General features: G+C 44.9%; 1 protein-coding gene across 21 annotated transcripts in view; it reads right to left on the reverse strand.

The window, feature by feature from the left end:
* Positions 1–2305: 2305 nt before the first annotated feature.
* The window catches only part of CASK (calcium/calmodulin dependent serine protein kinase), a 351423-nt gene continuing 328174 nt past the window's right edge, over positions 2306–25554 (reverse strand). For 14 of the 21 annotated variants that reach the window (XM_072743848.1, XM_072743845.1, XM_072743840.1 and 11 more), the window contains 6 exons: positions 25093–25208; positions 18092–18172; positions 17909–17989; positions 14768–14970; positions 7520–7603; positions 2306–4311 (listed from right to left, as the gene is read on the reverse strand). In XM_072743848.1, the coding sequence (XP_072599949.1) occupies positions 4135–4311; positions 7520–7603; positions 14768–14970; positions 17909–17989; positions 18092–18172; positions 25093–25208 (742 nt within the window). In that variant the 3' untranslated portion in view covers positions 2306–4134. The remainder of the gene's footprint in view (positions 4312–7519; positions 7604–14767; positions 14971–17908; positions 17990–18091; positions 18173–25092; positions 25209–25554) is intronic. The other 7 variants (XM_072743849.1, XM_072743844.1, XM_072743839.1 and 4 more) reach the window with 1 other exon arrangement.

Here is a 25554-nt window from a genome sequence, read left to right on the forward strand (position 1 = left end):
TGGCAGAGAAAGGAGCAGAGCAAAGGGATGTGGGCCGCGGAGCCTGCCCTTCTGCCTCCCGTCCTCCGCTTCCCGGATGCAGCCCACAGCGGGACCCCCCTCACTAGGCCAGAAGACCCGGACTTCCAACAGCTCCAGGTTTAAGGGGAACCGTTAAGTGAGCATGGGCCGGGCCCAGGGGGCAGGAAGCCTATGGCACAGCCCTTTCCCCGAAGACCTCAAGTGGAGGGGAGAACCTTACTTCGAAAGGGGTAAGAAAAGGAAGAGCTCTACCAAATGAAATGATTCATGATTAAAGCTTGTAGCCCTTCTGCAAGCTGCATCAAGGAGCAGAACGTCTTTCAAAGAGGGGAATTAATTAGAGGCGCAGAATAAGAGAAAGGCGCTCAGGGACCTTTTAGCCTATGACAGGCCCTAATCAGCCTCAGTATCTTAAGTCCTTGTAAAGAGGATGGAATTAGGAAGCTGTGTTTGGTTCTGGAAAAACAAACTCTCCCCCGCCTCCCAATGTGCACGCGTGTGCGTGCGCACGTACACACACACACTACATTTGATGACAGGAAGCAAGGAGGAGGGCATGAGGACCCTAAGGGGCTTGTTTTCCAATGCTGAGCGCAAGGTGCCTTCCCTTTCGGGGGAGGGGGCCTGCATGAGGCAGGATAATTAAGAATTTAGTAATGAGAAAATCCTCTTTGCTAGCTTCAGCAGCATGTTCTCTTTGCCCCAAGAGATTGACCTGAAACAAAGAAGAGGACGTCACATGGGTAGGAGACGAGGAGTTTGCTCTGGGCTGCCTGTCCGTAAGGGGCAACGTCCCCTCTGGGTGTCTCCGCCATCTCATTTTTGAGGGTGGCCCAACGGACTACACTTTTTCAAGGAAGGAACTTACAACCTTAATGAACCGGTAACTAAGAGTGATTTGAAAACCAACAAAAATTCTACTCTGTGGTAATGAGATGAGAGGCTTTCATCAGATCACCGGGGCATGGAGTGCAGAGGCAGCTGGCCGGCCCCGGAGGGTGGGCCATGGAAGCCGGCTCGGGGCAGCGGGGCACCTGCTCGGTCCTTCGCGCAGCGCGCTCTGCGTTAGGTTTAGATAACCCGCCACCAGTAGGATGGGCTCAGAAGACACCTTCTGAATGCAAATAGCAGGAAGTAGGTCACCCATTTCTTTTCTTCTCTGAGCAAATGTTTTAAACCATCTCATCTGACAGGAGATACATTTAATTGCATTTTAAAGAGCTACCACATTATCCTGACAGTGAGAAAACTTCCAGATGAATTGAGTGACATTCTCCTTTTCGGTGTTAAAATTGAATATGCTGCACGTGCAAAGTAACTACTACTACCTTACTAAAATATCAGGACCCTTCTTAATAATTCCACGTATTAAAAACATCCTTTTTTGCTGTGGGAGGTGGGGCTGGGTGGAAAAACCCTCCAGAATATGGCTCAATTGACCAGTGATGAGATTTAATAATTGTAATCATTTGCTCTGGCCTTTGAAAAAGAAAAAAAAAGATTTTGCTGATGGAATGGAAGCAGTGAAGATTTTTAGTAATTTTCTCTGATTGCTTAGTGGATGATTGTAATGTAGCAGCAGCAGTTTTGTGTGAAATTATTCTGAATTTAAGCATTTTCTGGCGGGTCACAAAGGCATTAGTTTAGAGAAGGGCCTGTGTTAGTGGAATGGAGCAGATGACCTCTTTGAGAAGTTCAGCCAGAGTGAGTTCTGGATACAGGAATTTTGCCATCTACCCAGTGGCGAGAGCGGTGCCTGCCTGCGGGCCTCTCCGATTGAGAAGTGAGGACGGGTGCTAAGTGCTTTTCGATCCTGGGGCCACAGACATTTAAATTGGCACAGCTTTGCTCTTCTTCTGCTTGATCCACCTCTGTCAACATGGCTTAAGATAGGCATCATCAGCATCTCTGGCGATTTGGCCTCAAAGGGCCCGAGAAGGGGGTGTGGGCATTTCTAGCAGAGGGGGAGCGAGTCTGTGTTCCCCATGTGTTAGCTGTATTTTTCTTTGTGCTTCATTGGAAAAGAGGTAGAGTGGGCGCTTCCACACCACGAAGAGCCCAGATTGTGGTCAGTACCATCACAGGAATGACTGGCCTTGGCATCAGTTAGATTTAAATCAATCCTAACACAGCTTGAAACAACTCTTGAGGTTTCCCTTCTCCATCCAGGGTGGCCCTGGTTTGGTGGTTTGGTCACCCTGCTGTGGGGCCTCAACAGAAGCAGGTCACTCAACACCTGGTAAGTTGCAAATTCATCCAGTCACCGACAAAGGACAACATCAGAGAAAAAGAAAAACCATCGTTTAATAAGAGCTGGTGGGAGAGGAGGGTGACACCTTAAAAGGAGTATACAGATGCGTTCTCTGTGTGGTCTTTCAAGAGGAGCCGTTCAGCTCAGAACAAACCCTGCACATCCTGCCAAGGCACAAAGCGATGAGGCCCTCTAACCGACAAGAAGCGACCCGGATGGTACGTTCTCAAGGATCCCAGGTTAATAGAACCATTTCACACCCTGACACCCTAACGAAGAGTCTTCCACTGACCTCTGGCCAAGAGTTGGAAAACCCTAGCTTGCATCTCCTGTATTAGAAGAAGGGACCTCATGGAAGGGTGATGAGATGGTTCATGTGTCTAAAGCAACATGGACAGATGATTCTCCTGTGCCAAGGGATATAGCAAGAGGAAGGAGAAACCACAGATGGCCTCCACTACATGGGTGGTCCTCGGGCGCACTGCGCTCTGGGAGCCCGACGTGGTCCGAGCTGTGCTCTGGCAGAAAATCTTGTTGTCCTGCCAACTGATAGTCACTCCTGGGCCTTCCATGGTTCAGTGAGCATCTAACGAATTATAAAATCTAAAAGATCATCGGCTTGTAAACCTGAACAAATCTATAATGAAATGAAGGACCCAAAGGCATTTAATTATTGAACACATAAAAGGAAGTATATTTAAAAAAAATTGGTCAAACTGTCCTGTTAGTTATCATTTTAAAGGAATTTACAGGGCTGTTATAGATTATTCTTTTGGAATAATTCAGTTTATAGCAAGTGCCTAAACTGGTTTCTTCATTGCACAGTATATTCTCTTAAAATGGGTGCTTTAAAACAATTACATACATATTAAAAATCCTCATTTCTTTGCTTAATTAAAACGTTAATACTCTCAGACAACACAGATCTGAAATGGTGAAACCAGCAACTCCCCCTCCCACCTTACAACAAATTAAATTGAGACAAAATTACAAACACATTTCACTACAGGATTATTATTAATAAAAATCAGTTTCTTTTTTTTTTTATAAAGTTGCCCGAAATGCAAGGGATGTGCATAGGTTTACAACTTAGTCATAATAGCATTTTATTCTTACTCCCCTGGGCGTGCCCCGTGAACGGAATGTACTTTGCTGTAGATTACAGATTGTTTTGTCCAACACAGACACACCGACAGCATAAACGCTCGCGACTGTCCACATGCATTAAGAGTCAAGACCCAACTTCAAATCTCTAAAAGGTTTACAGGGTGCTTCAAAGAGACAGTATCACATTGTCTGGATGTTACATAAAGGACTTAAAAAAAAATACTAGTCTAAAAAAAAAAGAAAAAAAGGCCTTTAAAAATTTATGACTGTTTTGTAATCACTAGACTGATTATTTCAAATAAATAAAGGAAAGAAAGATATTCCAATCCATAAAATCAGACTCTAAAAAGAATGTAGTGTTCCACCCCCAGTCAAGGTAACAGAATCATTGTTTATTATTAAAATAGATTATAGAAAGCAGCATCTATTTTGTGCAGTTTTTAGGGGCCTTGGAAATAAAAAGCTATGATTTCCAAAAATATAACATTCCAAAGGATTGAATAATACATACATTTAAAGATACATTTTATTAAAGTTTAGGAGAACTGATTAAAAAAGATACTGTCTCTTTAAATTAGTGTGTAATTGTTTTTCTCCTCCTATCTATTCGGACATGACAATAATTATAAATGGAGGTCACACTACAACTAGGTAGTCTCTAGGGACCATGACCTGCTGACACAAGGCCGATAACAAAGAGACTTTTCCACGGATGAGGTGGCTCCCGGGTGGGCGTCAGGTATCTGGGGACAGGCCTAGTAGACCCAGGAGACCGGGACCCACTGTGGGGCTGTGCACACGAGCTCAACAGCTTCCTCCAGATGTCTGATTGTCTCATCAATTTCATTGTTGATAATTGTGAGATCGAAGTAGTGTGCGTATGTTCTCTGGAGGATATCAGACTCCTTCTGCAGGCGCTGGAGAGACTCATCCTAAATGGTGAAGGGATAGGGGGTGGGGCGGGGGGAGGGAGGAGCAAAGAGGAGAGAGTAGTCAGATTCTTGCTCTTTCCACATTTCTGTTCTTCCCAGTGGCAGACATGGTCAAGGCCAGACCTTGAGGTGCTGCATCTGGGCACAAGGCCAAAGTCCCCTTCGTGACTGAGCTGACAATGAGCCCCTGTGACGGCAGGGCTAGAGGACTGCAGCCTGGCAGCGCCCCATGCAACAGACGCTCCACGTCACACCCCACACGGGACCAGGCCCTCCTGGATACACAGTGCCCTGCACGCCCGGGCCTAGCTGCCCCATCGGGAGGTCTCCCAGCTGGCAGCGAGGGCTCCAGTGCCCCCCACCCTTGGTCCCCGGGCCCTAGAGCCCAGCTGTACTTGCATCAAAAAGCCGCTGCCTTGGGCCAACAAATTAAGTTGTATTTTTCCCTTTTCTACTTCAAGGTCCAACATGTTCCAGGAATTCAATTACATATAATGGCCTGCACTCAATAGCAGCGGATGCCAGGCAAAAGCTTTTTGGATGTTACAAATAATGGATGAAATAAGGCTATTTTCCAGTTATGATGGCAACCGGCATCTGATGAATCCCCTCAAAGTGGTCGAGCCATTGGAAATGGCCAGACAAATGTCACCAGGCAGAAGTACTCGTACCTCTTAGGGGAAAAAACTCTGAAGGAAAAGCAGCTACTGAACTCTTGGGGGCTTTGCTGCAATAACGGACTTCCCTCAACGCCTCCAGCCTGCTGCAGATTTTGAGAGCCCTCCTCAGGGTGAGCCCACAGGAGGAGGGAATTCAGTTTCCTAGTTTGTCACACGAGTCTTGAGTCTTGCTTTAGCCTCTGGATGGCAGTTCTTTCAAGATCAGGATTTCTTACGGGCCACCAGAAAGTCGGCCTCTGGATCTTCGTGGGGCAGATACTGTGATGCTGAACTTCCAATGGACAGATTCAAACTTGAAGCCAGAGAACTCTGTGAGTCAAACTAACCCCCCACTGCCATCCCAAAACTATGTAGGTGAGGTATCGGGCTGAGCCCTACCCTAGATACATGGAGCTACATACAACCCCTACCTGCTGATCTGATTAGCATCTCTCTTCCCTACTAGACAGTAAACGTGTCTTGTGTGCCCTGTCATCGCTGTGCCCAGCACTTGGCATTGTGCCTTGTACACAGTAAGCGTTTCCCACCAGACAGTACTGAGAGAGCAAGCCCTTGGCTGACACTGGCCATTACAGGGTCTGATGAGTGGTAAATCTGTAATTGAGATGGAAAGCTGTTCTACTAGGAAGTGGAGGCCAGTGATGCCAGAGACGCACCTCCAGGAAACCCAGAACATGTGGTACCTTCAGTAACTTGGGAGCCATGGCACCTTCAGTAACTTGGGAGCCATGGCAGCTGCTTGGGACCCCTCCTCTTACCTGAGGCCCATCCATTATTTGTGAGAAACCCTCCCTGAAGAGCCCTGGTCTGTGGGTGCAACTCTCTAGAGAGGGGATCAAAAGTGAGGTCACTCGATCCCATCATGGCACCACGGTGTGGGTGGATGGGCACCGGGGAAGCTGAGAGCCCCACCCATTCTATCAGGACCCTCTGAAAGGGGCAGCCTCCAGGTTTCACTGTCTTTTACTGGGATTTCAAAGTGGGACTGGGTGTGCTCAGATGTTGGCCTTTAGCTAGCGCAGTGTAGATGTGACCTCACTTGATCAGTATCTCCTAAGGTCAGATCAACACGCTTTCTGCTGGCGCTTGAAAAGCCTGGTATTTTCATTTTGGCTTCACTTTACAACCAACAATGGAGAAGCCCAATTTTGGGAAATGCTCATTCACCCAAGGACAGGAGTGCTTGCTGCCAGCCTGAGGAGATCCAGTTCCCACCACGTCACTCTCCCGGCTCGGGGATTCCACTGAAAACCACAGTCCTGGGCTTCAGAAACCACTTGCAGAGTTTATGATTTGCTCAGAGAGCCAGGCTGATGAAAACATATGAGAAAATTTATGGCTGACAGCATCAGTTTTTAAATGTAGCTCTCTCTTTACAGAAAAAGAAAGCTTTCCTCTTAAGGATCGTATAAGATGAAGCTATATTTGTCGGTTTCCTCCTTGGCAACACAGCTTGTCTGAAGGCTTGCCTCACGCAGGAGCAGGGTTTAACTCAGTGAAAACAAAATGCCTCTATTCTAACAGCAAAAGCCAGGGTTTATGGGAAGAAAAGATCTACATTCTAAATCTAGGAAAGACAACAAGGCTGTATTTCGTCACCTCCTAGCTGGTACTTACAGGCAATTTTCTGCACCATTTTGGCAGCTATGGAAAATTAGTAAAAGGGCAGGAAAATAGGCAAAGACAAAAACAAAACAGAGCAAAGATAATAATTCAAGAAAAATACATGGCAACCAAAGGATAAGTGCTAAGTGCACTGTGGGGCTTCAAACATGTGGGTGTATCAACGAAGATGGAAAAGTCGAGTTTACAAAGGCATATAGCTTTTGCAAAAGAATGACTAAAAAGATGAGTAACCTAGACATGTAAAGATTTAATCTTCCTTACAGGTATGCAAAGTGCAAATTTCTAGGGCTCAATTGTACTGTCAACTAGCTTGGGTGGGGTTAGCTGGTGTTAGCTGAACAGAGCCAGGAGCCCTCTCCTCTGCTGGTTTCTCTACCTGGCAGATGCAACGGGTCACTGTGCTGGAGTCTCCTCTTAAGAGTGAACCTGTGGCAGGTGGGCACCGATGTGCTGACCACACACACCGATGTGCTGGCCACGTTAGCATCTGCCCAGCCTCAGAAGGCCCTCGGAGTCAGCCGAGTACTAGAGTGGGACACCAACCATGGCAGGCACTGCTCCAGGCCGCTGAGCTGAGCTGAGCTGGCCCAAGAGGCAGATGGGATTGGTTTCTAGGTTGGCTCATCTCTGGGGACTGCATGGGTCCCAGGGCAGAGGCTGCCACTGGGCCGAGGTCAGGGATGCCCTGGAGCTCTCCTCTGGCAGAGGGGCTGAGGGCTGGCCTGGGGGGCAAGGTGTGGGGGCTGCTGCTTTGCTCCATGGGGCCCCCTGGGGAGCAGAGGCAGCCTGGCCAGTCTCCGCCCCTCCGCCCGGCTGCCTGGCAAAGTCAGGGCTTCCTTCTGGAGCATACAGCGCCCACGGGTCCCTAAGACGATGGGCCATGGAAATGGACCAGGCCTTACCTCATTCAGACCTGGAGTGATGGTTGGCGCAGCGATAAACACGACAAAAGGTGCAAACTCGGCGGTTCTCAGGACCTTCAGCGCCTGCGGACCAAACACAGGAGACTCAGAAGATGAACTAACGAGGAACTTCCCATTCAGTTTTCAGTGAGGGAGACAGACCCTGAGAGACTCCCAAATGCAGGGAACAAGGTGAGGGTGGCTGGAGGAGGTGGGGTGGGGGGATGGGCACTGAGGAGGCCACAGGATGGGATGAGCATGGGGTGTTATAGGCAACTGACAAGGCACTGAATTCTACTGATGAAATGAATGATATACTATATGTTGGCTAACTGAATTAAAAAAAAAAAAGCTAGTGAGTGCAGCTGTGGAACGAGTCTGTACGAAACCACCTGGCTGAACAAGCCTCTGACTCAAACTCCCAGCCCCGCAGCAGCACATCACCAGCTCTATCTGTGAACCCTCATACTCCTTTCCTTCCGAAGGATGGACAATAGCTATCAGCAAGTGAAAGCTGACCAATTGGATGTTTTTTATGAATCCTGTGAATAAGTCAGACTTCCTTATCCTCAGAAAAGTTAACACCAGGGGCTCCTGGGTGGCTCAGTTGGTGAAGCATCTGCCTTTGGCTCAGGTCATGATCCCATGGTCCTGGGATCGAGCCCCTTGCTGGGCTCCCTGCTCAGCAGGGAGTTTGCTTCTCCCTCTCCCCCTCCCTGCTTGTGCTCACTCTCTCTCAAATTAGGCTGTGTTCACAGTCCCCTGGATGAAAGGCCCCCGTGGGCAGGGGCACCTTGTCCAGGGCCCTAGGCTGCAGCAGCTAAAGGAGCTCAGTGGCCCCAGGGGGTTGCTGTGCCCACAGGAAAATGCTGTGTTCCAGGGAGGGAGAGGGAGCCCTGAGGCCAGTTCACTTCCCTCCCGAAGCCTTGAAGCCTTGCCAACGTCCACCGACTCGTTGATTTGGGTAAGGGATTACTCATCAGCTCCCGGCCATGAGGACGTGAGCCTCCTACGGGTTGTGGGCTCTCCTCCACAGCACAGAACCCTGCATCCGCAGGCACACACTTCACAAGAGATTGACAGGTCCTTGACTCGTCTGCATCGGCGGGGAGGAACCTCTACTGTCCTTTATGAGCATTTAACGTGTCTATTCTGTTATCTGCATGTTTTGCTTTCTTGATGACTTTTCAATCATGCGCTTTGTCCTACTCCTATTCCTCCCTCTTTTGCCTGGTTGACTGTAGTAGTAATCAGGCTGGTCACTCTGCCTCTGTACTAAAGCCTGCTGCTAGAGGGACCGATCTTCTGGCAAGGCAAATCCCACTGTATGGCTCCTTTGCTTCAGACCCTTCGACCCCCTCTTGGCCTGGGGATAAAATGTACACTCCTCACCATAAATGGCAGCTCCCTCCCTCCTGAGCTGGCCTGTGCTTATCTCATCAGCCTCCCTCTGCCCTTCTCTGCCCCTTCCCTTCCAGGGACTGGCCTTGCTGAACTACTTCCGGTTCCAGAAAGGGCCTCGCTCTCTCTGGTTTCCCAGCCTACTCCCTCTGTCCAGACTCTCCGTCCCTATTCTTCCTCCTGCCCTGGCTGAGTGATCCTTTAGCACCAGTGTTCTTTTGTCTTCGTCCTTTGGGAGCTCTGTGCCAGCTCAGGTGCCCCTCCTGGGTGCCCCCAGGGTACCCACTGCACCACACATGCAAGTGCCCAGATACTAGAGGGTGAGCTTGAGGGGGGAGGGCTGGGTCTTGTTTGATTGTCTCCTTCCTGCCCTGGATGGCGCCTAGCATAAACAGTCTTCATGCTAAAATGAAAATGTAAAAGTGTCACCTATGATTGGCAGTGGGCACGGTGTTCTGTGGCTGAAGGGAATCTCCTGGCCTCTGAACATACAGGCTCGTGAGAGACAACCTGGATAATAAATGTCTAGTGCAAGGTTCTCTTGCACTGTGATCAGGTTCTGGAATCTCAGGAACAGTATCACCTTGTGGGTTATGGGAGCCTGGCCCATTGTCTCACTGGTCCTATAAAAATGCTTCAGTTGTGAATGTCACATTCCCCTTGTGAGAAAGCTCTCTGAGCCTGCTTATGCTCATTTTTGACAGAGGTAATTGGCAATTTCTTTGCCAACCCTTTTGTGATTGAAGACTTCAGCAAGGAACAAACATTGTGGAAAAGTGCATATACAGCTCACTCGTGCTTAACGGGGATCTTCCTTTAGAAATCCTCTTTTCTGTCATTATTATTTTGGGCCTCCCCACCCTCCCCATGGCCCATTCCCCATCCTTCCTGTGCTCATGAACAAGGTGGATACAGGGTCTGTGGACAGGTTTCCTCATCCACCACAGGCAGCCTCTGGGCAGCTGAGCTGGGAAGATGTTCTAGTGCATGGGACCTACCCCGGCTTCTGTCCCTGACACTACTTCGAGGGCCAGATGGGAAGTCTGTGTAGCCTCGATGTGGAGTGGAAACTACAGGTGAGGCAGAGACGGACACGCCAGGCGTGGAATGGTCCTCTCTCTGCTCAGTGTCCCCAGCCTGACAACCACTCAGTTTTTCAAAGATCTTAAGGTCTAAAGCTTGCCCTTGTATTGCAACCCTGGAAAGCATGCTCCACGGCAAATGTGAGCATCCTGCATGTGCCCCTTCTCCATGCGGCACGTAGGCCCCAAGCCTTTAGCCATCAGGACATGGGTCCTTCCGTGTCTACTGCACACAGCTGGCTGTCACTGCAGGTTGTGCTTGCCACACTGATTGTGTCCAAGAACTAGGTTCTCATCCCTCAGCAGGTAATCCCAAAGAAAGAACTGGCATACTTCTAGGAGATGAGAATTATGGGATCCAGGATACTCCCCTCTCTGTCCTGCTTGCCAGGAAGTTCAGAGCCAACCTGCATGATGATCATAGTAGCTACAGGAGCTTTTTCAGGGCTTTGATGTTCAATTCCTAGCCTATGTTATTTTTTCCCCCCTCTGTTATTTTCAAAAATGAAAAGGCCCCTCAAGTCCGGACTGAGATTTTCTTGTCTAGTAGCCCTCAGATCTTCAGCGGAGTCACCACACATTTCCTAAGTTGTTCTTGAACAACTGTGTCTCCATTCTCTGCTCTCTACCTATGGGTCTCAAGTGTTGTCTCTGAGCCCAAGGTCTAGGGTCGCTTCAGGGACAGCAACTGGAATTGCTTCACAAGGATTCCATTCCCTCAGGCTGGTAAGGGGGGGGGAGTGGGAGGGTGAGGGTTCAAGGTCTCTAAACCTTCTTCCTTTCTGACTAAAGACAAGATACAAAATCTGTTAGTATTTACAGGGAAGGATCACTTTCTGAATCGCAGAGAGGACAGAAAGTATAGAAAGACTGCCAAAAATATGTTGGATTCAAACAGCCAAAGCACCATTAGTTTAAGATTTAAAGTCAAGTCTTTAGTTCTCTTCTGTGGAGACAAATTGATTTTATGGCACCTATATGGCCAATAGTTCATCCCTGGTTACCATGTGTAAGGAACGAAAATGCATCTGATCAAGTATCTACAATGCAGATAGCTTTAAGATGGATCTGCTTTGCAAACTTAAAAAAGCACATAAGGGCAAGTGTCTGAGTCATTTTGTATAAAAATGTAAGGGTTTAAGGAAGAGCACAATGACCCCAGAGATCATCTTTCACAGAACAGCCCCTAGCTCAGAACTGGGCTCTTGTTTTGAAGTGCAGATTCCTAACAAGACAGCAGCTACCCTGGCTACCCCTTGCTGATAACCTTTCCCACTATGGGCAAGAGCAAAATCACACATACTCTGCTACTGTTAACTTTTTAAAGTCACAAATAGATAAACCAGAATAAAATTAAAATCTAAAACCATCATGGTAAGTTCTGGTGACACCCTGGTGCTAAGATTATTTTTGGAGCCATGGTTTTATTTCAATGAGAAAGAAGTTCTATAGTTCTTCCTCAGGTTTTGACTGCCTTATTGATTTTTCTAAACATTAAAAAAAAGATTTAAATCATACGACTATATACAAGGTGGATGAGGTTAAGGATTCCCAGGGTGGAACAGTGAAATGAGGCTGGGGCCAACACTGTTCAAGCTCAAACCTCCCTCTTGGTTGGTTGTGAAACCTTGGTCGAGTCGTGGTTATCATACACCTCGATTCTTCATCTACGAAGGTTGCTACTGATACCCGTCTCAGGGTTCCAAGGAGTTGGGGAGGAGTACTCATGTTTGCCAAATACACAGCATGGTAGGAACATAGCCTGTTCTTCTCATTTTAAATTTTTTAAAAAAGATTTTATTTATTTATTCATTCATGAGAGAGAGAGAGAGAGAGAGAGAGAGAGAGAGAGAGAGGCAGAGACACAAGCAGAGGGAGAAGCAGGCTCCATGCAGGGAGCCGAACGTGGGACTTGATCCCAGGTTTCCAGGATCACGCCCCGGGCTGAAGGTGGCGCTAAACTGCTGGGCCACCAGGGCTGCCCAAACAGTGTTCTGCTTTTTACGATCTTATTTTTAAGTAATCTCTACACCCAATGTGGGGCTTGAACTCACAATCCTGAGATCAAGAGTTGCATGCTCTACCAACAGCGCCAGCCAAGTGTCCCTGTTCTTCTCATTTTAAAAGAAGCCAGGTTACTGGTTTGCTCCTAGTTTAATCTTTACTAAGACCCTCTAGGTTTAAAGTTGGACCACAACGTCTTAACATATATAGTGTCAGACATGTGTTCAGTTTGGCCTGTCTAAAATAAGCTAAGATGGCACTGAATAATATGCCCAGACTCAGTGAGCACCAGTGCTGGGTGGTCTCCCTACGGTGCACAAGTCAGCAGTGGCAGACATGAGAGGGGTTTTGAAAACGCCACATTGCACTTCTCCTGTTGGGGAGTTTTTGATGTACACCAAGGGATGAATATCACCCTCACCAGCTTATTTGTATTCTTAGCTCCTGACACAACACTTGGAATATAAGTGCTTCACACAAGCTGGCTGAGTCAAGCTCTCCGTGGGATATAGTGTGTGTGTGGGATCACACAGGCTGGGGTGGGAAAGGGTGAGGAGAAAGGTGTCCTGAGGACAGAGCCTCCTGGAGCCGGCCTCCTGAAGGTGGGCTGCCAGCCTTGCCTGGCCTGTGGGGTAGAAGGGGCAGCTGGGGGGCAAAGCCCAGTGGCTGCAGACTGTGTGGGTGTCTGCAGCTGCACCCCGAGGCCAGGGCCCTGGCTTGAGTCTATAGTGGGCTAGCATGGTCCCAGGCAGGTGAGCCCGGGACCAGCGTGGTCAACCACGCCAACGAGGGGAGCAGGCCTTGGGTGATCCCTGGTCCCACCCTCTGGGGTGGGGAGCTCTGAGCAGTCACAATTCTGGGGTAGGGACAGGAAGGTGGGAGAGAGGAATGCAGTGAGCTCATCCAGCAGTCAGGGGAGCAGGAAAGTGCCCAGCCTGGGGCAGGGGGTGCTATGGGGCCCAGGGTCACTTGTAAAGGTGACTGCGTGGTTTTCCTGATAAGGCCGCAGCACGCCCACTCAGTGGTGCAGAGCGATGCATGCCTAGGTAAGGGTGTGGGGAGAGCTGGGCGCCAGGAGGGTGGCAGTGGCAGTGGCAGGTAGGGCAGAAAGCCCTGGAAAACGGACCTGGGTAATGCGGAGGGGTCTGAGGAGCCCTTCAGCCAGCATAGTGCTACAGACATTACTACCAGCAGAAAAAGACATTCAGGTGAAGACCAGTGTGGAACAAAGGAGAGGATGGTGAAGACCGGGCCCAGGACTGAGACTTTGCCTCTAGCCACCCCTGGCCAGAAGATTTTTCCTATCCCTAGTAAGGAGGGATTCGGAGTTAAACAGAAATCCAGCTATATTCCACATTATATATTTAGTTCTCGAGAGGTCCAAGTTTATTGCTAAGTAAACTGGATGGCGTTCACTGCTCTATTGCTTTCCTCCCCAACCCCTTAACCACATTCCAAGTTCAAGAACCCCATCAGGTGCTGTGAAAGGAAATGGGGGAGCCCACTGGCCATGATGGTAGGATCTTGGAGCTGAGTGACTGAACTGTCAGGCCATGGGTCCCACAGACTGTGCTGACTCAGTTTCCCTCCTCCCTTTGGGGATGGCTAGGGGACCAAGCCTCATAGGGTGCCCTTGAACAGGGATTGTCCTGGCCTGTGACAGCCAGGGAAGCCTAACAAAATGGGAAGCTGGTTGACCATTTCAGCAGGTGGTATACAAATTTTATTTCTAAGTGATAGGGATTTGGGGCATAGGCTGGTCTTAGAAATGGCAGGCCCAGGAGTCTCCTGTAACTTGCTCTGTGTTTACAATATCCTTTCTACTGGGCTTTAAGTCTCCCTTCTGCTGGATTTGTCCTCAGAGATGAAAAAAATAGCATGTCTGTGTGTGTGTGTTTCTTTAAGTAATCTCTACAACCAATATGGGGCTCTAACTAACAATCCTGAGATTAACAGCTGGATGTTCTACTGACTGGGCCAGCCAGGTGCCCCAGCCTGTCAGCATTTTTGATGCAAGGCCTCTCTCACATGTTTGGCTTCCTTACATGTTTGATGTGTGGCTTTCTCCTTTTCGAGTTGGATAGTTCCCACTGCATCTAGGTTAGGCCTTCCCTACAGATTATCTAGTCATCCTAGTGTCTGGCTCTGAGTCCTCGAAGCTTTCCATATCCCTCCCAGTTTTAGCCTGGGGTTGGGCATCATCCTCAGTAAAGAGACGGTGGAGGCTAAGAACCACCATAGGTCTCCAGCCCCACTCCATCTGGCAACCCCTGGGCTCACTCATGCTTGCCTTCCTAAAGCCAGGGCTGCGTTTCAGACCAGACCCAGACCCCAGGATCAGAGTTCCTTGCTGGTGATTAACAGAAGATGCTGCCAGAGGCTCTAATGGTCCAGCGTGAGCTGTACTGAGAGAGGAAAGGTGGCTGTTGTGATAACAAAGCACCAGAGTCTCATCCTGAGGTCACATTATTGTCAGATTTCTGGCAGGCATGGACCCAATCAGGTATTTTTATTGAGCTGCTGAGTATAATGAATCTCCTAAGAGCATATTGTTGCTTCTTAAATACATGGTGTATGCACTGAGCCCACTGATAAGTCAGTTTGCATTCTAGACTCTTAACCCGTGATGCCTGCACTGCTACTACTGTCCTATGGCTTATTTATCATGCGGTCCATGCCGTTCTGATGGCATTTTTGATTTCAGAACCTGAACTTAGCATGCAGGCAGGCTGATGGGGGTCTGCAAGTGGCCACTTGTTACCTGAGGCTCCACGTCCAGGATTGCAATCAGCCCCTGCTCATGGATCTTCCGGATGGTCTCCAGTTTTGTCCCATACATTGCATCCTCGTGGCTGCCATACTCCAAGTACTCATTATTAGAGATGTCTTGCATCATTTGGTCATGAGATACAAAGTAGTAATTCTTTCCATTTTCTTCATCTTTCTTTGGAGGTCTGGTTGTATCTGCAAAGAAAGTCATGTATCAAGAGAGACTCAAAAGGCTGAGCTCATGAGCTGACGCTCCCAGTGGAACCTACCCAAACTCCATCTATTCTTAAAAGCTGTGGATTCTTTAGTATATGTCTTGTGCTCTGTCCCATCCCTGGTAGCTTTGTAGAACTAAATTCTTGACACCATATTTATCTGTGTGACATCAGACCACAGTAGCTGGTTAGTTGTTTGGTTTGGTGAATTTTTTGGTGTCTAGAGGAGATTTAGTTCATCCCTTTGTGGGCTACCACAGGAGAAAGACACTAAATGACCCAAGATTAACATAAGTTACTGTATGCCTTAATGCAGTTAGGTCTTAAGCAGAAGGAAAAAAGAATAAAAAAAAAAAAGGAAAATCACATACAGATATTTAAATTTAAATAAATTGAAATTAAATAAAATTGAATGATCAGTTCCTCAGTTTCACTAGCCACATTTCAAGGGTTCAGTAGCCACATGTGGCTACTGGCTGCTGTAGCGGACAGTGCAGATACTAAAAACTGTCACTATCGGAGAAAGTCCTATTTGATAGTGTTGCTCTATGGCAGCTTCCAAAAGGAGATTGTTAGAATACAGCAGAAGGTGTACTACACTGAGACTACAATGACCTTGGCCAGATGTGATCACAGTAGTTAGTAAAGACCTACACCATGAGCTGGCAAACTCATGGCCTGTGAGCCTGTTTTTGTAAATACAGGGCCTGTTTTTGTAAATAAAATTTTATTGGAAGACATCCATGCCCATTTGTTTACATGTTGTCTATGGCTGCGACAATGGCAGACTGGAGTAGTTGTGACAGAGACCATATGGCCATCCAAGCCTCAAATATTTACTATCTAGTCCTTTAGAGAAAAGATTTGCTGACCCCTAACCTAAGGTGATGTGTTCTAAAATATCAGCCAATAAGTCCTAGTTCTATGGGATAATAACAGAACCAGGGTTCTGTAAAACACTGTTTAGAAAATGTTTTCCCAGACAAGCCAGGAACACTGGTTTAAATCTTCCTTCCTCTCACCTCTTTTTTTCCCTCTTTCCTTCCTTCCTCTCCCCTTCCCCCCTCCCTTTCATCAGTTTCCCTCCTTGAGCAAGGACAAATTTGTGCTCCTCTTTGTTGTGGGCCTGGGTCCAAACCCACGGGGAACTCCCTGCTCCAACTAGACCAATAGAAGGTATAAGTGCTCAGGGACATCCAAATGTGGAGGTTTTATCTATTTCATTTTAAATTTTATTTAAATTCAATTAATTAACACATAGTGTCTTCATCATTTCAGAGGTAGAGTTCAGTGATTCATCAGTCTTGTATCACACCCAGTGCTCATCATATCACGTGCCCTTGTTAATGCCTGTCACCCAGTTACCCTGTACCCCCACCACCCCTCTCAGGTGACCCTCAGTTTGTTTCCTATGATTAAGAGTCTCTTATGGTTTGGCTCCCTCTCTGATTTCGTCTTGTTTTATTTTTTCCTCTCTTCCCCTATGATCCTGTTTTGTTTCTTAAATTCCACATATGAGTGAGATCATAGGACAACTTTCTCTGATTGACTTCATTTAGAAAAAATTTTTTATGTATATTTTTTTATTGGAGTTTGATTTGCCAGCATATAGTATAACACCCAGTGCTCATCCCATCAAGTGCCCCCCTCAGTGCCTGTCTGACTGACTTCAAACGTGGAGGTTTTAAACAACTCTTTCTCCAGGCACATAAAAAGCTGAAGAAATGGCATCGTGTATTGTTGCTGTACTATTCTTAGTTGCCTCGGCAGGGAACCATCCAATATCTGACAGAGGGACTTCATGACTAAGGTTGGCAAGGATATGCTTCAAAACCAAGCTAGTTACCTGGCCATTTCATAACATGGACATTCAACTGTTATGTGATCAGGAAAACTAAATATGAGTGAAGCTTGCTGTACTCAAGATCTAGACATAAGGAGAATTAAAAGAACATTTCAAAATGTTTTACTAAGAAAACCTCAGAGGTACCAACTGAGATGGTAATTGGTGAATTTCCTTTTTTGTGTAGATCAGACAGGGTTCTGGAAAGAGGGTGTCGTCTTATGAAGCCTCATGGCTCTCCTCTTGGGGTGCAGAGAAAACCAGAAGTGGTGTTGGCATGGCTTCAGGAAGGCAGCAGGAGGCCCTACCCGGTGAAGCCAATCTTCCCATCTTCTCTCTTTGCTCTCACAACTCATTCTCCTTTAGTTCTCCCCACCTCCAACAAAACTACCTGCCGGAAAGCTTTTGGCGTTCAAATTCTAAACTCTGGAATAACAATACTAAAAACAATGCTAGCTGTAGCATGGCTACCATTTATCCAGTATTTGCTGGCACTTCCTGATCTCAAACCCTCTTTATATTCCTGGAATTACTTCATCTTATATTGAGGAAGCAGAGGGCAAAAAGTTAAGGGTAAGATAGAGAAAATAAGCAGAATAAAAATGTTACAGACTGTAAATTCTTTATAATAAACAACTGCTAGCATGTTTGGTTTTCAAAGGGATGGAAGTCAATTAACTTAGGTACATTTAAGGAGAACATTGTTCTAGCAAAGAAAACTATCCTTTTCAGATCCATTCTTCTGAAGAGTAATTCATCTGAGTCATGTTTATGCCATACTGTGGGGAAAACTAGGTTACCAACAGAATGGATGAGCCCAATTTTGTGAAAAAACAACAAACAAATCACACACTACCTATGTTTGCATTGAGAGAAGCCTGAGAGAGTCTACAACAGAATGTTTTAGAGCACCATTACTGGGGGAGTGGGGTTGGGATTATTGTTAACTCAGTTTCTGCCTTGTTTGGCTTTGGATCTTCCAAATTTCCCACAATGAGCAGCTATTGCTTATGTAATGGAAAACAGTACGTATACCAGGACACACAGACTTAAAAGAAAGTGAGACATTGCTTACGTGGAATCGGGTACGCAAACCGGTCTGGGTGCTTCGTGATGAGGGTGTTTTTTATGTGTCTCCTCCCAACACCGTGTGCACCTATATCATTTTTAAAAAAGAAGGTGACATTGACAATTGTTAATAACACTCAAAATGTTTTGAAGATGAGACTAAGAAAGTCACTTATACACTCAAACTTACCTAATAAGACTAGTGTTTTCCTTTTGAATGCTGGCAGTTTTACTACTTCTTCATATGTAACAAGATCTAATTGATCAAACACTAAAATGCAAAGATTTAGAAGAAAGGTAAATTTACAGGAGTAGTTCATGTACGTCAATTATAATTTTACTGGCAGAACTAAAATTATAGTCAAACTGTGTCTTCAAAAAATATGAGTCCAGCTTATGATCTGTAGCTTACATGTAATTTTAGTCCTATAACCTTTTGGGAGAAAAATTTCATTTTCAAGCCCATGAAAATGCACTTTAGAACCAGGGGCATCCAAAGATTATGTTGAGCACATGCATAAAAGCCCAAATTCTAAGAGATACTGCATATCTTGTCATGCGGTATCTAACAAATCATACAAAGTCATTCAGAACCACATGCTGTTCATATTTTTGCAATTCTAAGAAATCAGCAATACTAAAAAGAAAAAGTCTGTAGACAGTGACTGACATGAATATAGATAGCATGAATGCAACTAAAGTTAACCAAGAAAGAGGCTGCTAGATTATCACTAGGGATGGATGAGAGATGCATGGACAGCTGGTCTTTTAAACTCATGGTCCTTTCTTTCAACAGAGTTGCTGAAGGTAGCATGCCAGATTCTTTCAAAGTCAAGTTCTGTAACTGATTTCACAAGCTTTTGAAATGAGCATCTCACAAGTTTTGCTGTAACCCAGCTATCCATTTGATGGAAAAGCCTTGGGGAACATGCTTCCCGGGGCCCCAAACTTTGTCAGCCCGTGTGCCAGACAGAGGTCAGGATGGACAGAATGGAAAGCGGCATGAGGCAGAGTCTGAGCTCGGAAACCTTTGCAAAAGGGGAGTTCTCCCATCATTACAGACTGAGAAGAAATGCTTTCAAAAACATTGTAGTTGTTGTTGTTGTTGTTGTTTTTTGGAAATACTGCCTCTTCACAAAACAGTTACAAAAACCTCCCCGAGAGGATGACCATTCCTGTTGAAGTCCAAGGCAGTCTACTTGAAAATTCTCACAAGAAGGCTAAAATCACGAGCCAGTGTTTCCTGTAAGTTTTCTGTGTGGTAACACCCAAATGTTGCCAGGTACACACTGAAGTATCTTTTTGAGAGAAGAGTCACTCAATAAGCTCTATATTTCAGAGGGGTTGAAATAAATTCAATAAAATTGATTCCATGGTGCCATGAAGGGATCTGGGATGCTTCAGTCAATCACTAGAGAAGCTTCTCCTCTCTGAAACAATATGGCCATAATGCTTTTGGCTCTCAGCTCAGTCCTTAACATTTGTGATCTTCCCAGTAGCAAAGAACCTTAAAATGCAAAATAGGATACTCCAGAGTGCAACAGATCAGAAACAAACAAATGAACAAAATTATCATTCCCAAACTATTAAAAAGAAAAAAAAAAAAGAAATACAGTGTGTTAAAATAAAGGTTAGTGCATGTTAATGGGTATCTGTGCATTTGTTTCCTTTTGATAACTTGATTCCATAAAGGTTGACTCAAAGACTTTAATTCTCTACCAAGAGCTAATACCCAAGAAATGCTTTCTGTGTTTAGAATGGCAGACTCCCCAAATCAAAATGAACTCGAGGTTCTGTGTGTGCTGGAGCTAGCTAGTCGTGCTGCAGTAATTACAAAGTGTTAGAGTTGCAAAAAGAAAAGCAGGAATGCTTACGGCATTGCTTTTTATACCCACTGCCCTCCAAATGATGTTTCCATCAAGAAAAAGGATGCTTATGAAAGAGGTGCATCAACAAGCTGATATGTTTTAATATATAAAAATAATCAAGCATCTCACAGAAGAGCAAGATGATGATGGCACAAGCTTTTGGAATGACATCCTATCCAATTACGATTGGTCATTTTTTTAAACACACTTAAGAATGAGTTAGATATCAACAGTCGACACCATGGACAAATGAACAGGTATGTTACACATCGGTATCTTAACCATAAATGAGTAGCATGAAGAGATTACTCTGGTCTAAATGAAATCACCACATGGTCGTAGGATTGAGAAACAATAAAAGAGATATTTAAAAATAAGACATATATAAGGAGAACACTTAAAGGCTGAACTTTTAAAAGTTTTATGTTGTTTGTGGATTTTTTTGTTTTAAAAAAGGACTGAATGAAAGGAAACCATTAAAAACAAAGAGGCATAGTCACTCAACAGGTTACTTACATGCACAGAGGCCATTGGGAGTAAGACAGCATGAAAAATGTACAGGGGTCATTGAAATATGGCTTTTAATATATTAGTAAAATAAAAGTATAATATGCACAAAAGAAACTTTACCATGCAATATTCCAAACATGAGGCAAATAAATCACATTAAGAAACAAACTCATTTTAATAAAAATGCAACAATATCCTTATGTAAAAGCCAGTGGGTTTTGATTTACTAGCAATATGCATGGAAATCTTATCTGGGAATAGTTACAAGACACCGTCTTTGGGGAGTGTAGGTGTGGAAGCCTTTTGCTTTTCATTTGGGATCTTCCTGTACTGTTTGCAATTTCTAATCACAGGTGCCTACTACCTTTATTAAAAAAGAAAAGCCAAAAGGGCAGTGAGATGATGGGCCACTCTTTGTTGTCTTAAGAGTTCTCTGTATTAAAGAGAAATAAGTAATTGTTTTTTTAAAAACCACTCAACTGCTAATTTGTGGTATTAAGCATAATTTAAGCACACCTATGAATGGTACTGTAAAAACCCTCTGGGTTCACATGTATATATGTAAATGGACTATTTCAGGATATTGAAATACTACCGCTCAGGGCTCTAATAGTTAAAAAAAAATGAATTAATGAAGACTACCCTCTCCTCTCAAGTTTACATTGGCAACCTGATCTTGAAACTAATTTTGGAAGTCCTAGGGCTGAGGAATCTCAATGCCTCAAAAGTATAGTTCTAGCCGCCTGACAATACATTTTGTATCAAATTTATGTGGCTAAAAATCTTTTATGCGTTGCAGGAAATGTATTTGCTGTAAACACTACACACACCATAATCAAATCTATTCCCAAGGCTTCAGAAATACTGTCTGGCATAGTTTGCTCATATTACCCTGATTTCCTGGTAAGCTACTCAATATTCATGACATTTTTATGTGTTTAGGTAAGTATTTTCTAGTTTCATCTTTTCCATAAATAAGCCTTTAGCATCGATTCCTTGTCTCATTTGGAAAAACTACAAGTGTTCAAATACTGTAAAAACCTCCATTAGAAGAGGCCTATCACACTAGTAACTCTGGGCTGGGTGCGCACTTGAATGCCTGCAGCGGTTGGGCAGTGAATGTGTTTGGGTGCGTGGGCCAGGTTTAAGAATGGAGCAGAGGGACGAAGGGTCCTAGGGAAGGAATGTCCAGACAAAAGGGACATCAACAACCCAGTGCTGCTATGGAGGAAGGCGGCCTAGTGGCACCACATTTCTCTCTTCTTTCAAGGGAAGGCAGAAACCCAGATTTTTATGTTAAATATCTGATTTTCAAATGTGATATCCAGTTAAAATTCTTTCAAATACCATATATGGAGAAAACAGAACTAATGTGTGGGTCATATCCAGCTAACAGACTGCCATTTTATGTGAGATGTAGGCGACACAGTTTGAACAGAATTCTGCTTTACCTAAACACATGGAATACCCTGGTGACAGAAATAGACACAATTCTAGTATCGTTCCCATCAGTTCTAGACATTGACAAAGTTCCCATATTTCATTTGTACTACAAATATAAACACCTTCAGAATTTGATAAGAAGGTCTAGATCTTGCCATCAATATATGCTGAATTCTCAAAGATCTGAAGCAGGAGATAAGACATACACCCTCATTTGAATTCAGTAAGGACTATGGGAAGACACTCCCCAGCTCTGCCGTATTTTACAATCAACTTCTGAAAAAGCCAGAAAAATCCTTCAGAAATATAGTTTGACTTGTGGCCCATGAGCCCATTGGGCTAGTTCTTGGCATTAAGGAACATGATTTTTTCAAAGTTCTCAAAGCATCCACCATACTGATGGAGTTCAATAGTATTTGTTTCTTTCACAGCAGTTCCTTCTATAGGCCATGCCTCATGCTAGGATGGCCTTTTGGCATGGCTCAAAGCAGAAGAGCTGATAAAATACTTGACTTCCCTTTCCTGACAATTTCATCTCCTGTCAAGTAAAAGTGACCACTAAGTAAATGGTTCTGCTGGACTTTGTCATGAACAAAATGGAAGGGTTGGTTGGTGAGGGGGAAGGAGTCCAAAGAGATGGTGACAGAAAGGCCTTGCCCAGCAGCATGCTTCAGAAAGTCCCAAGAAAAACGCTGGACATCTTCTCTCCAGCAGAAAAACCAACAGGAGAGCTCATGAGGCTTGATTTGAGGTGGGGGGTGGGCAGTCCCACCAGTGACATTCTGACTACACCATAACAAACACACCTGGACACCAGTTCTACAAGGAAGCTTGGGTGGCTCTACAAGGACCTTATAAGAAATTGAGACGTTGCATCAAAGGGCGTGAGAGGAGGGTCCCACATGCAGTGACAAAAACACACACAAGGGACCTTAAGCATGGTGGGGAGCGCTCAGAGGCCCAGAAGACCATTGCTTGGGAAAATGCTAAAGATAACAAGACAGTGGTGGAGGTGGGACTCTCTCCTTAGTTCAAAATTTATTTTTTTTTCCTTAGTTCGAAATTTATAAGAACTTAGGTAGGGTCTGTGGTTTTGCGTTGGAGGTGTAATGTCCAAAGATGACAGAAAAAAGCAATTCTATTCCATCCCTATGAGGCTCCAGTTTTCTGCTATCAAGGGCAAGACCCTTCAAACCTGATAGGCAGTGTTTGCCAGAGCTAAAGGGCAGTAAATGAGTGCGTGGCTTCAATAAATGCTACTCATTTGTCAAGCCCAATGAGGAAAGAACCTGAGATACCCAGAGTTGTAGAATTAGAAAGGATATCTTTCACTGACTAACCCAGTTCCCTTGTTTCGAGGCCCACAGGAGCTAAGTGACTTGCCCAGGTTGTGCTGTCACCCAGGGGTGCTAATTTGGTACCCTGTTTCACTCAGGTTGCCTGTTAAGCTTACAAGTATGTTTGCAGGGCCACTAAGCACCATCTCCAATGAAATTGGACAGGGCAGGGACAGTGGAAGATGAGTCATGCCCGTGGCTGAAGAATGGAAAAAGTAAATTGTGGAAAACATTGGCTGCCAGATTGGATGCTGATTCTCTGACAAAATTTTTAAGTGAGCGAGTCAATGGATTCTTCGTCAGAATTTAGAGATTCTAGTTTTTCAATCAACTGGCTTCTTACTTTCCCCTCACAGCTGAATTAAGAATAATGGCATACTGAATACTTATGTCTACATGGCCTCCATTAGAAGAGTATAAAGCTAGTGATGGATTAACAACCTTAACCAGCCATCTCTTTGCTTTTCTTTCTAGGTTCAAATTATAATGCCAGCTATATCTATACATCATTTAAAATTGTAAAAATGATAAAGTTATATATATACACACACACACATACACACACACACACACACACACGCGTATAAAATGTCAACACATTTTGTGAGCCTGTTAGAAGCTGATGGAAATGAAGATGACTTGGCAGTAACCACTGACATTTTGTGTTAAATGACATTCTGCTGACATTACAGTGAACGTCTTCAAATAGTACTACTTGAGCATTTACAATTAATAGTTGCTAAATTGTTTCATCTGCTTTAAATATTTCTTCCCTTTATAAAACAAAAAAAAGCCATTATTACACTAGTGCTCTGTAGTGGCAAACAATCAGAAGTGTTATATATTTTATTGGAATTAAGAATGGGGTATAGTGTAGCCAGCATGAAGGGAACAACTCCTTGTTTAACTGAACCATTTGAAATGAACCCACGTGGCCAGTCACATTCATTCCACATTATGCAGTATTTCAAAATGCATACTTGCTGATTAAGAAAAGAGCAATTCAGAATTTGTAAATAAATCTCCCTGGTGGATGCTAACAACATGTTATAACATTCTACAGATAGAAGTGCATTTCATATTTGTCAGAAACATTATTACTGTCAAATTGGATATGCATGACTACATTGATTTTTTTTTTTGCCACATGTTTGATTTTTGGAGTTATTTCTGAAACCTTGGGAACTAATCTAATGCCAATATTGGGGCTTGCAATTCCTCAGAACAAGTTCCTTATAAAAAAGGAGTCCTATTGAGAAGTTACTGAAAATAAGTAAATCCCACTTTGTATATCATCATGCATTTCCCTTAGCTTAACTTACATCCCGTGAGTCTTCTGGGAATTCTACGGCAATGACGGATCATGCTTTTTTGATATTCATTTCAGTTTTTAGCAAACAAGTGGATACTTTGACTTAGGTTGAACGCAAGTTTTCATATAGACAAAAAGCGTGAAGGGAAGGCCAAGATAATGCTCTTGGTCTTTTAGGAGCCAGGAAATAACTGTGGGGGAAGAAGACTAGTCACAGAAATGGACCGAATGCCGTTAGTATCCAACAGATTTGTGCCTTTTCCACCCAATCAATCACCGGACCCTTTGCAGCACAGCTCTGTGAAGAGCGCACCTCTGCCCTTAGAAATGTGTCACGGGGCTGTGTCCCAGGGCTAGAGAAGAGCCATGAAGGAGGACATTTGCTCAAGATCGATCTCTGCCAAGGGGCAAGGATCCCGGTGACTCTGCACACTCTCAAGCTCTCATTTCTCAGGGGAGGACTTAATGTACTGGGTCCTTCTAGTTCCAGAGAATGCGGTTTCCAAACAGCATTTCTTCCTGGAAAGTGGGGATCTGTAAAATATCTGGTAGATAACCAACATAGGAATTGCAGGTAGAGGTTCCTTATGTTTGGCACACTGAGGAAGACCTCAGGTGGGATTTTGGGGTGGAGGACTCTGAAGACGGAACTGACATGAGAGACGTACTTTCAGCTTGGCCATGTTTACCCAGCCCTGGTCACACACCTACTTTTCCCTACCTGCGTTGTGCTTTGCCAAGTATTTATCTTTGTACTGCTTCTTTTTCTTGCCGAACCAAGTGCAGCTGGCCTGCTGCTCCTGTTTGGTTTTTTCCATGGCGATGCAAGCAACCCGCCTGACCCAGGGGAGAAGGGGGAGAGAGAAAAATCTCCTGTAAAGTTTTATATTGACAACAGAAAAATAATTCACTTGAAGATGAATTCATACAAACCTACATGAACCTACACCTCACAAACATTTCAAGATAAAGCTTGCTCTTTGGCTTTCACAACAATTTCCTAGAGAGGTTTTCAAAACACAGGTTTATAATAAAATGACATCGCATTCCTCAAGCACGTACTAATTGATGATGCAGCTGAGTAAACTAAACACACGGTGGGAAGAGCTTGGAATTTTGAGTTCAGACAGGTCTGGTTTGACTCTCAGCTCTATCACTCATTATCCTGTGTCATTTAGTGTTA

Source organism: Vulpes vulpes, chromosome X (assembly GCF_048418805.1).
Source record: "Vulpes vulpes isolate BD-2025 chromosome X, VulVul3, whole genome shotgun sequence".
NCBI lineage: Eukaryota > Metazoa > Chordata > Mammalia > Carnivora > Canidae > Vulpes > Vulpes vulpes.